The 12948-nt window shown below is 36.4% G+C and overlaps 1 protein-coding gene across 1 annotated transcript in view; it reads left to right on the top strand.

The window, feature by feature from the left end:
* MUC19 (mucin 19, oligomeric) overlaps window positions 1-12948 on the top strand; it is a 199138-nt gene that overhangs the window by 3863 nt on the left and 182327 nt on the right. The window contains 4 exon segments of the mRNA XM_011936117.1: window positions 2006-2038; window positions 4179-4205; window positions 10191-10340; window positions 12363-12512. Coding sequence (XP_011791507.1) covers window positions 2006-2038; window positions 4179-4205; window positions 10191-10340; window positions 12363-12512 — 360 coding nt within the window.

Raw genomic sequence — 12948 nt, 5'->3', positions numbered from 1 at the left:
GATGAGTATTTTTTCATGTGTCTGTTGGCTGTATGAATGTCTTCTTTTGAGAAATGTCTGTTCATATCCTTTGCCCACTTTTTGATGGGGTTGTTAAAAAACAACACTTTTAAACTAACGACTTTCCTGGATATTTTAGAAAGTCCATTAATTACTTTCACAAATTAAAGGTAAGATGTCATTCATTTGGAGAAAATTAAACATGAAGCAAAATGAAAAAGTGCCTAGAAACAAACGTTGTTCTGTTCCTGAAAAGGGCAGAAAAGATAACATTATCCAAACGTAAGGGGAAAAGTCTGCAAAGAGCAGGAGATTTTTTTCCATATCTAAACTGAAACACCTATTCTGTAAATCTGAAAGTAGAACACAAAACATACATCTTACTTTTCTCTGAGATGCCAGAATATAAAGAACTGCAATTATTTGTTATAATTAAGATAAAATGTTTCTATGTTTAATCCAGCTCTCTGGGAAATTGATGAACCATTAGAAAATGATTATTTTGTGTAACAGTGATTTTCAAAATCTTACATAGTGCTTTGTTATATTCTTTTTTTCCTGTTGCATAAATGTGTTTCTTGTTTCCTAAGTAATGGAGCACAGAGCACATTCTTTTCTTTTTTTTTTTTTTTTTGAGACGGAATCTCGCTCTGTCGCCGGGGCTGGAGTACAGTGGCGCGATCTCAGCCCACTGCAACCTCCGCCTCCAGGGCTCACGCCATTCTGCTGCCTCAACCTCCCGAGAAGCTGGGACTACAGGTGCCCGCCATCTTGCCCAGCTAAGTTTTTTGTATTTTTAGTAGAGACGGGGTTTCACCGTGTTCGCCAGGATGGTCTCGATTTCTTGGCCTCGTGATTGCCTGCCTTGGCCTCCCAAAGTGCTGGGATTACAGGCGTGAGCCACTGCGCCCAGCCGGAGCACATTATTTTCAAAGCATTTATTATACGTCATATCACCATAAACATAATTTTAAAAGTACTTGTTGTAAGTATATTAAATTTCCTGAAGAATTGGCTCATGTTTCTAAGGTAAATCCCTATGTATCCATCCACTGTAGATCTGGAAAATGATTGTGAGTATTTCAACAGGCTTTCCATAGACAGGCGACTTATCAACAAAATTCAAAGATTGTATGTATTTATTCAAGATGTCATTGTGGGAACTGAGAAACATACTTGGAAAACTGCTCTTTGCAGAAATCCTAGGTGCCTTATTTGAAATGAATTTTTGTTGCTGTTAGTCAGTGTGATTTATGTTTCAAATACAGATTCTCATCGTTTTCAGTAGGTTATAGGATGATAAATCTTGGGGCCTGGAAGTTGCTGAAGGCAAATATTTAGTCAGTATCCATATAATCAATTGGAAGAAACATTTGCATTGTTTAATCAGGCATAACTATACAGAAAGAAAAAAATTTGAAAAGCAATTTTTCTGGTTAAGTAGAAAAAACAGTTATAAGAGACATAATTCAGGCGTGAATATGCATAATCTACTTTTATTTTTTTTTCCTCAGGCTATCCTATATTCTCATTAAAGTCCATATAATTGATTCTGTTCTTTTATTCTTGTTTCTTTTTTGTATAATTCACTGCTTATGAACACATTACCCAGAAAATGTTTAGGGGAAATAAAAGCATGTGAAATTTAGATCAGAAAACATACTTTAAACAGCCGTAGTCATGTGAAAAAGATATAAAGTACTGGCTAATATTAATTTGTGAGCTTAATCTATTTGGTCATGCATATTTTCAAGTCTGAGTTGGCATTGAAAATTTTGATATCAAGTATGCTGGTAGGTCTGTGTTACATAGATCATTTCCTATTAAATAGAAAAGCTACAAAATAATAAATTACCATTGAAATATTACACTTACCAGATAAAAACAGTGGATTGCTTATACTGAATTTTAAGGAAGAATGAAAAGAAAAAGAACATCTTTTTCATTGTCTTAAAATGTTATAGAGAATTATAAAATGACTTTTTTTTTTTTCATTTAAAAATAGATGTGGAAGCCCTACTTTACCAACAAAAATCAGGTCAGTATCTTTCAGGAATTAATCTTTGCTTTGAAACATTATGCTGCATTGTGAGGTTGCTTTTGGAATCAGAAAATTGTGTGTCCTACACACTTGGTTTTGTGAATGAGCTCCCATGACACCCCGTTTACTCCACGTGACTCTGAACTCCTTAAGGACAGATTTTGGTCTATGCTGTTCACCCTGTATTCATAATGCCAAGAGCAGTGGCTGCAATGGAGTAGGTCCTGAGTACATCTTTGTTTTAAATGAATAAAATAAATTGGGATTATCAATATAAGATTTATTTTGCCTACAAGAATTTTCTACTTGAAAGTAACCAAATGCTTTGCAAGGTAAACTTTCTGAAATAAAACAAGGATGCCCTAACTTCTTACCAAAGAAGATGAGGAACTTCTGAAATTAGCTTAATCTTTTTTAAGGGCATGAAAATTCATGTCCATTATCATATTATATTCTATACAATGATGCCCTTGGAATCTGCTGACTTGTGTAAACAGTTTGTCCCTGTTCCAGAGATTGTTTCTGAGTTTCTGTGTCTGCTCTTGATTTGCCTTTCTGTCCTCTCTCTTCTGTTCAACAACTAATTCTATATTCATAGGATCATCATGTCTACTTTTAGCAGTCAGTTCCAATTCTTACTCATTGTTTTCAGTCCACTGGGCTGAGAACACCATCGATCCAAGCTCATTACCCTTGTACCTGTGGTAAGGATGTGCACTCTGAGTGAGGCCTCAAAAGATTTCTCCTGATGAGTACAGTGAATAAGCAAGAATTTGTACGTGGGCTCGATGATATCTCTATTTGCCGCAAGAGGATTTCGGGACAACTTCTTAACTGCAATCTACATTTCAGATAGTTAGAATTTTCTGGGTGTTTAACTTACATAGAGAATATTACTGTGCAGTTTTCTTTTGAAGCGTTTATATTAAGTGTCTCCAAGCCACATCTGTAAACCATTTCTTCTTAGCCTTTGGCTAAACATGTGTGTGTGCATTTGTTTGTGCAATACATAAGATTTGGTTTTGACAACAATTTATGAGAACATATGGGAAATAATTTATCTTTAAATGTGCTATTTACTGTTTGTCTTTATTTACCCCTTCATCTCTGGGATAGGTTTACTAACCATAAGTCCTAGATTATTCTGAATTGGATTTTAGTTCAAATTTCTAGTATCTTAGTACTAGAATCTTAGTATCAGACCATGTGCCTTGACTCTTTATTTGAATAATGCAGTCAGTTTAGAAAATTTAAAGGTTATAGAGCATAGAGAAGCATTAAAAACAAACCACAATCCTGTAAGTCTCCAAATAAAAATGTTACCAAAAACATCTTTGAGGTTTCTTTAATATGCAATCAACATGCAACTTTATGCAAAATTCGATTGCCATTGTTAAGTGTTTTATTTCACAGAATTATTGAGAAAATTATTTTGGAAACTAATGACTTGATGTATTTAATACAAATATTTTTATATTTGTAAATCTTAATAAGTGCGTGTGTATGTAAATTATACTTTTTGTTGTAAAGTACCCATTCTTATTGTGAGTTTTTGACTCAGCTGTACTTACAATAGCTTGACAAGGTTGTACATTTACATGCCATTTATTTAAGTATGGAGAAAGTTTACCTTGATTTACTATAATGACACTTAAATAATTTGTAAGTTGTGTATATATAAATTTTAGTATTCAGCTGTAAACTAGAAATTGTAGACATTTGATTCAGATTAAGTAATTGTAGTTTATTCAGTACCTTTGTCACTTGAAAATATCTTTTAACTAAAACTTCTGCATTTTACCAAAAGAATAATTAGTCTTTTGAAGCACCTGTTCAGGCATCTAAAAATTATTGAGTTTTGCTGCATTCTAATTTATGCATTTAGACTGGGCATGAGAGTGACTGGAAGATCAGCCCAGACTTTCTCCTTTATGGCAGTGTTCTGGAGATGCAGAAATGTACCATGGGCAATGGCTAATTACCATATTTATGCCTGAGTATTAAATTCAATGAATATCTCTCTTTGGGAGCACCTCCCAAAGACAAGAAATGACTGTAATCAATATTCACTTTCTACTGGCAAATCTATCATTTAGAGACACCATTAATGACAGCAATTCTTCCTTTCTTTGTTCAGATGGTAAAATAGCAGCAAGCAGATCAGGTAAATTACTTTGTTCTCTTTTCTTATACTGTTTATACTCAAAAGCAATAGGATGGTAGTGCTTTGCTTTGTACCTAGGGCATATCTCCCCTGGAAAAATCCTTCAAATGCTTAAAATATAATCTCTCTTATTATTACAGACATGCTTTAATGTGTTTTTGTATAATCTGGGCCAGACATTTTAATCTTTGATCAATACTTTTATAGGTGGTGAAATTTAAAATGGAAAATTGCTCTGGTTATTTGCTTAACCTAAAATATCTTAAACCTGTGATAGAAATGTGTATGCAAATTTAAGACTTTACTTTCCTATATTTTCATTGGCAGGACATGCTGTTGCTTTTCTCTTCCAAGATTAATTCCTTAGTGATCTGCTTTAAAATCAATCTAGTTTCAGCAGTTTTACTAGATCCCATCAGGTGATTAAATATCACCATTATCCTTTACTGTTTTTTGTTTCTCTACCCACTGAAATGAAAAAATGAGCCATAGCAAATCAACAAGACTGCTTAATGAAGTTTTTCTGAAATCCAGCATTAAGATTATTGCTAATATCAACTTAGATTCAATTTTATTCTGATCTATTATACACAGCAATCAAAAGAGCCCAATATTCTTTCCTGTGCTTTTCTTATAGGGCATTTTACATCCCTACCTCGTTCTACAACATAAATAAAATGTAATTTTAAAAAGTCTTCTTTGAGGGAAAATATAAACTGCGATTAAGCAGCAGCTCAGTTGAGTCAGGAAGACAGCAAGATTATTTTTCACAACTATGGACGGTACTCATTAAGTTCCATCATAGTGATATAGTAAGAGTTTCTCTACAAAATCTGGTTGTTACTTTTGTAAGTGGGGGCATACGAGTCTTCAGCATTCCTTTAGAAGCCCCCATTCACAAATGAGAGGTAGGTAAGGGTATGCTTGGGATTCTATAGTTTTCTGAAAGTTCCTTAAAATTCTGAGGAATTGAATTTATTCCTATGTGTCTCAGAGAACCTTCCAGGTCTGGGTATTATTTAGAAGGGACATGAGGTTCTCCAAGGCTAGAGTTGTCTTAAGTGAATAGTGAGGTTCTCCAAGGCTAGAGCTGTCTTAAGTGAATAAAAACAGCAAGTAAGAAAGCCCCCATCAACCACTCAACCAGTCAACATAAAACTGGACAAACTGACCAGGCACGGTGGTTCAGGCCTGTAATCCCAGCACTTTGGGAGGCTGAGGCAGGCAGATCACGAGGTCAAGAGACTGAGACCATCCTGGCCAACATGGTGAAAGCCCGTCTCTTCCAAAGTAGAGAAAAATTAGCCGGGCATGGTGGTGGGGGCCTGTAGTCCCAGATACTCAGGAGGCTGAGGCAGGAGAATTGCTTGAACCCGCGAGGTGGAGCTTGCAGTGAGCCGAGATTGCGCCACTGCACTCCAGCCTGGCAACAAAGCAAGACTCCATCTCAAAAAGCAAACAAACAAACAAACAACAAACAAAAAAACTGGACAAACTTCAGGGCATTGTTATCCCTCAAACTCTTCATTCTTTAATGAGATCAAGACTCCTACATTTGAGAAAAAGGATTATAGGTCAATACAGGACTTCATGTTTTTTAATATCCACTGATTTTTACTGATGTCAGAAACATAATTCATTTGTTCCCATTACTTTAAAAATCTTCCTATCCACACAGCTGAATCATGTTCACCTCTCTTATCCAGCCCTTTCTCTCCAGGAGGTAGGGATGAAGAAGCAGAATTATGTCTATTTTTATTTTCTACTCCATTCTATGGTTTAAAGTATAAGCTAAACCTTCTAAAATTTTGTGCAAAATGTATTCAAAATCTATTTATGATTTTATTATGAAAAATATAAACATTTCATTTATCCTTAAGCTATAAAGTAAACATTTTATTTATCTTTGTGCATTGTATAAGCAATCTGTCTTTAAGCAAGATGATGGCAGTGTACATCGCACTTAAGAGCAAAGGATTTCTCGGCAGAATTTTCTAACCACGTGATCTTGGACAAATTATTCAGTCTCTTCTAAATATCTATTTTCTCATCTACAAATGAAATAGTTTAATGGCACCTATCCCATAGAATTGAGGCTATTAAAGTGATAAGGTATATAAAGTACTGTTATATAGATGTTGTACATTTGAAAAACATATTGACCATTACTCCTAATAACTTCAGCAGAAAGTATTTCTGAGCAAGTTTTATATAATAAAAACAAAAGGGATAAAATAAAGTTAATAAAGTTAGTGAAGACAAATGTGGCACACTGAATATCTAGGATGCCAGGTCTACTCATGTCAACATTAGAATGAAGAAATACTGGTCTAATAAAATGAAGAATCTAATATATCTCCGGGGTTGAACTCGGGAGAGGTATGATGAGTATGGTGAACAAACACATCATGAATTAAATAAGTGAAATAAAAGGCATCTAAATGAGTTTGATGCAGTAAGTTTGCTGAGACAAGTCAGATGTATTAAAGGACAGGGTTTATCCCAGTTGAATGTTGTGTGTAAGACACTGGACTAGGTGCACTCACCTCACTTAACACTGTCATTTAATTAATACTTCTATTATGAAGTAGACATGATCTTATCGTTGTTTATGATGTACTCCCCATTTAGTAGACAAGAAAACTTTGTTTTAGAAATGTTAAATTGTCTATCCAAGGACAAGTCAAGAACACAAAACACAGCCAGGGGCAAAAGTACAAATGCAAGTGTGTAAATAATAAAAAAGTTACAAATAACAGGAACAAAGTAGCAAATAAAATGTGTTTCTTTCTTCTACTTTGACAAAAATACATTCATGGCAAGCTGGAATGATATTTCCTATGCAGAATTTTTAGATTCATTGGAAATCAATGCAAGAGCAGGGTTGCCTGTGCCCTATCCAAGAAGTAGCCCTGCTCCTTCTATCTCTGGCTTGGTCACACTGGGAGGGACAGCCCAGCTTTCCTATCTCAGTCCACATCTTTCTGCAAACTGACCACCCTCTGTTCTTCCTCACACCTTGGGCTTCAATTTTTGCAGTGTGGTCTCACCTGGGGCAGAAGGTCTCAGGAAAGATGCCCATGCAGGTCCAAGTAGCAGGCTTGGAGCTGCAGCCCAGGGGACTTAGAATATTGTCCAGTAACGGGGAGGGGCAAACACACCCTCTGAGTAGACAAAGGCTCTTCACCCTCGCCCTGTATTCTGTGTTCTCTGAGGAAGGCCATGACCCAGGAAGGCTGCATGAAACTGACATAGATCAGAGCAGCAACCTCTGTCGCTAGGTCTAAGAGAGGTAGTGGCCAAGACCACACTGATTGCAAGAGGGGGAGCCCAGATGGGTTTGCAGAAAAGTGCATACTTTACACACAACTGAATACTTCTTTTCTTTCTTCTGCTTTGTCATCAAACTAAGATATTTATATATTAAAGTGTGGTTCTGAAACTACATGGCATCGAAGAAAGACAATGAGAGAGAGAGGGTAAAAGAGGAAAGGAAGAAGAGTATGTGGAAAACATGGGTTAATAGAGGAAAAGAGGAGACAATGAGAGGCAACGCTTTCTGTGGAGAAAGGTAGTGTAGTCATTGGAAGGTTACCTAATATAGGTAATAATATAAATTGACTATACATGATTTAAGCACTTGTATTCCTACAATAAAAAGTTTTATTATGAAATAAACATTAAAGCAGAATGTGATACACATACAGGTTAAGGAGACTGCCAAAACAGAAAGACATAGCAAAGCAGATGTAATCTATCATATACATGTTCTCAAGATTAACAGTAGTTCTCAAGTGAATTTCATAGCAGCATTAGCCATACAGTTCAATCTAAATTTACGGGGCAGTTGGGGTGGCCACCTGTGTCTGCTGATTGTCTTTAAAAGAAAAAAAATAAATTTCTTGTATCTTATGACTGGAGGTAAGTTTGCAATTTGTAACCAGGCACCAGCTGAAGTTAGGCTCCTACCTCCCAGGAACCTAGGAGATGGGAAGTTATCTTCCTCTGTGATGACATGTCAAAGTGATGGTGCCAGGCCCTTGGGGAAACATTCTTGGGGTGCTTATCTAGTCTTTAAAAATATTTATATACATTTCAGAGAGGTAGAGAAATAAGTCACAAGTTTTCTTTTCTTTCTTTCTTTTCTTTTTTTTTTTTTTTTTGAGAGGGAGTCTCACTCTGTCACCAGGTTGGAGTAGGGTGGTGCAATCTTGGCTCACTGCAACCTCCACCTCCTGGATTCAAGCGAGTCTCATGCCTCAGCCTCCCTAGTAGCTGGGACTACAGGCATGCACCATCACACCCAGCTAATTTTTGTATTTTTGGTAGAGACAGGGTTTCACCATGTTGGCCAGGCTGGTCTTGAATTCCTGACCTCGTGATCTGCCTGCCTCAGCCTCCCAAAGTGCTGGGATTACAGGCATAAGCCACCGTGCCCGGCTGAAAACACAAGTTTTCTAAAGTAAATGATCTAAGCAAAAGTGTATAGGGAGAGGAATCTCATCTCCTATTTTGAATATGGAGAATTAAACTACTTAGTTTTACTTGCATTTGCTCTTACTTATTCTTCAAATTTTACTTACAAGTAATGTGCTTCATTCTCTTCTCTATTCATTGATCAAAATGTATGTCTTCCACAACTTTACAGGAATATCATCATTATTATGACATTATTAATTCTAAAGCATTTCAATTTTATTGTAAAGATTAAAAAAATAAAGGGAATGACGGAAAGCACATATGCATCATGTAAGACAGTATTTCTTCTCTTAAAAGTAATCTTGTTGGTGAATGTATTTACTAAATAAATATGAATTGGGTGTCCTCTGTAGTTCAGGCACTGCTCTCATCACCTGGGATACTTGAGTGCATTAAACAGGCAATGAAACATTGAGTTTTTGCAGCTTAAAACCTGGAAGGATACAGTCAATAAACAAAAAACATTATAAGCAGTAAACATGTTATATTACAAGGTGATAAAATCTGTGGGATAAAATAGAGTAATATTAAATATAGTGGTAATTGGAAGTATAATGGTGGGGGTGGAGTTGCAGTTTTAACTGGTCAGAGTGTGCCTCATTGAGATGAAATTTAAGCCGAGACTTGAAAGAGGCTAACTCTACAATTAATTTATGAGTAAATGGTTATGTCTTTGCAGGAATACAGAAAAGAGAGTCAGATATGTTATCTTAATTTTGTCAGTTATAAGGAACAGTAGCCAAGGACAGAGTGGATTCAACATAGCAGAGTATTTTGTTGAGTGTCTAAGTTTATTTGCCTTGCTATCCTTAAGGAAATATGTGAGACTGGGTAATTTATGAAGAATAGGGGTTATTCATCTCCTGTATTTGAAGGCTGTATAAGAAGCATGGCACCAGCCTTTACTTCTGGTGAGGGTCTCTGGGTGCTTCCGCTCATGGCAATGGCTGAGGGCAGCTAGCCTGTGCACTGAGAGAGGAAGAAAAAGAGAGAGAGATGAGGAATGACAGTTCTGTGGGAACTAACAGAGCAATAGCTCATTCATTACCAGGAGGACAACACCAAGCTATTCCTGAGGGGTTTGCCCACATGACCCAAACATTTCCCAACAGGCCCTACCTCCATCACAGGGATCAAATTTCAACATGGGTTGTGTGGAGACAAACTCCTAAACAATAGCAGTGGGAAGAGGTGGGATGCTGGAACTTGGGACTTATGAATGGGGAAGAAAGCAGATTGGGGAGTTTCTGCTCTGTCCAGGAGAAGAGTCTCTCTAGCACACATCAATGATTGAATTTCCACAGCTCGATTCTCCTCTCTTTCTTAAGGACTTAGAACCATGACAAAAAGACATGAATCGGTGGTATATGTTGTTCAAGTGCCGCCAGAATCATAAGACTTGTATAAAATAAAAAAGTGGCTTTTCTTAGTGTCATAATCAGACCACTTTTATAGTCTGTGCTAACAATGCTGTTTTCATATAAAATCTTCTGTTATTTGCTGTAGGTAGCTTCTCTTACGGTAGTTCATCCTCTGGTGACTTGGACAGAAAAAAGCCACTCTTTAGCTTGGAATTTGGTTCTCCAGGAGAAGCTGAAGACAAGTCCAGACAACGTCAGGATGCTGGGAGTTCAAGGTCAGAAGACACCCCAGCAGGTACTGTTACAGAGAATACACTTACCTAGCAAGCATTTTTTTTTTTTGGGATAATATGATAATCTTTGTTTTATTGAAGACGTAGCCTTAATAGAAATGTGAAGACCCTATAGGCACTAATGCTAGCTCCAAAGAGAGTGCTAAATTCTGTCTTTAGAGAATTCTGGCAAAGAGGTTTACAATAATTATTGTCCTGGTAATATTTATCTTGTATGCTATCTTTATATGTAGTATCTTAATTGTTATTATAACATATTTCAGTGTATAAATTAATAATTTAAAGTGCTTCCTGGACCCAAATGTAGTATAAGATCTTTCTATTCACATTTCTGTAATCTAACCACCATTTATTTCCTACATTAGGATTCTCTTTTTAAATTACACCCTTAATTTGCTAAACAATATTATAAAGCAGAGTTTCTAAAAAGTTCATGGCCTGCAATTTTTTGGGGAGGAAAAATTTTTAGTGTCCTTAGATGAGATATTTCATCTCTTGTATAAAATTTTAAATGTCTTTAGGTGAGGTGTTTCGTCTCTTTTTGTGTTAGTTTATTCTCATGCTGCTATGATGAAATACCCAAGATTGGGTAATTTATAAATAAAAGAGGTTTAATTGACTCACAATTCTGCATGGCTGAGGAGGCCTCAGGAAAGTTACAAGCATGGCAGAAAGTTCTTCACGTGGCGACAGGAGAGAGAAGAATGAGAGCCCAGTGAAGGGGCAAGCCCCTTATAAAACCGTCAGATCTTGAGAACTTACTCATTATCACAAGAATAGCATGGGGGAAACTGTAATCATGATTCAATTACCTCCCACTGGGTCCCTCCCACCACATTTGGGGATTATGGGAACTACAACTCAAGATGCGATCTGAGTGGCAACAGAGCCAAACCATATCACTTGTTTAACACATTTCTTCCCCCTGGCCAGTCCAAACTTTTTATTTCTTTTCCTGGTCCCTGAAATCTGTATGGTTTGTACCTCTACAAAAAAAAGAAAGAAGGAAGTCTAGTGAAATAAATACTTTCAATATTTTATATGAAAATTTAATATTTGAGCTCATGTAATGAAAAGGCAGTAACCGCTTTGGGTGTAGGGGATGTGGTTATGATATCTTTAGGCAGGACATAAAATTGTATATCTTTCCATGAGGTTGATACTATTTTATGCACATTCATTATGTAGTCTTCATTTAATAGTAAAATAAATTTTGTTTAAGGGAACTTTGTTTTAGAAGTGTTACTTTGTTTAACAGGCCAAGGGCACGGTCAGGGGTCAAGAGTATAAATGCAGGTATACACAAAATTAAAAGTTATAAATAAAAGAACAAAATAGTACATAAAATACTTTTTTTCCCTTCCTTGACAACAATGTATTTGTGACAACCTGGAAGGCAGGTTCCAATGTAGAATTTTCATCTTTATTGGAATTCAATATGAGAATAAGGTTGGCTGTGCCCTAGGCAAGGTCCCTACAGCGTCTCTCTTTCTATCTCCTGCTTTACTCCCATACTGAGAGGAATGCCCTAGTTTTACTATTTCAGTCCATCTTCTTCCACACACTGGCCATCCCCTGTCCATCCTTCAGACCTAGGGTTTCAATCAGTGTAATGTGGTCTCACCTGGAAGAGAAGGTCTTGGGAAAGATGCCCATGTAGGCCCAGATCGTGGGTTTGTCTGTAGCCCTAGGGACTTATGACATGGTCCAGAAATGGGGTAGGGGATGACACAGACTCTAGGTAGGCATGCCTTCTTCACCCTCAGCCTGTAGCCTCTGCTCTCTGGGGAGCATCATGACCCAAGGAAGGCCAGAGTGAGACTTGCATAGATCAGATTAGGAACTTCCAAAATGTTTGGATTAGATGATTAAGTCCCAGTGGTAGATGTTGTTTCAAGTACTGTTAGGATAATGGGATTTATACAAAATAAAATGGGGCTTTTCATAATGTCATAATCAAACGACTTTTATATTCTGTGCTAATAATGCTGTTTTCAAATAACATCTTCTGTCATTTGCTGTAGGTGGCTTTTTTTACAGTAGTTCATCCTCTGGTGACTCAGACAGGAAAAAGCCACTCTTTAGCTTAGGACTTGGTGCTCCAGGAAAGGCTGAAGACAAGTTCAGAGACCGTCAGGATGTCAGAAGTTTAAAGTCAGAAGACACCCCACCAAGTACTGTTCCAGAAAAACATATGTACTTAGCAAGCAAGTGCTCTTGATTTTCATTTTGGATAATCTGATACCCTACGTTTTATTGAAGACAAAGCCTGCATAGAAATAGTGGAAACCCTAAAGACACTATTTCCAAGGCCAATGAGAGTGATAAATTCTGTCTTTAGAGAATTGTGGTAAAAAAGTTTACAGTAAATTAATTATGGTCCTGATAATATTTATTTTTAATTCTATCTTTATATTTAGTATCTTTATTGTTATTATGACCAATTTCAGTATATAAATTAATTATTTAAAATGCTTCCTGGACCCAAATGTACTGTAGAATCTCTTCATTCACATTTCTTTTATTTATTTATTTATTTATTTTTTAATTATTATTATTATACTTTAAGTTCTAGGGTACATGTGCATAACGTGCACGTTTGTTACATAT

Source organism: Colobus angolensis, unplaced genomic scaffold (genome assembly GCF_000951035.1).
Source record: "Colobus angolensis palliatus isolate OR3802 unplaced genomic scaffold, Cang.pa_1.0 Scaffold150, whole genome shotgun sequence".
In the NCBI taxonomy this organism is placed as follows: Eukaryota; Metazoa; Chordata; class Mammalia; order Primates; family Cercopithecidae; genus Colobus; species Colobus angolensis.
Note: the sequence above shows the minus strand (reverse complement) of the source record. Positions and strands in the feature narration are given on the sequence as shown.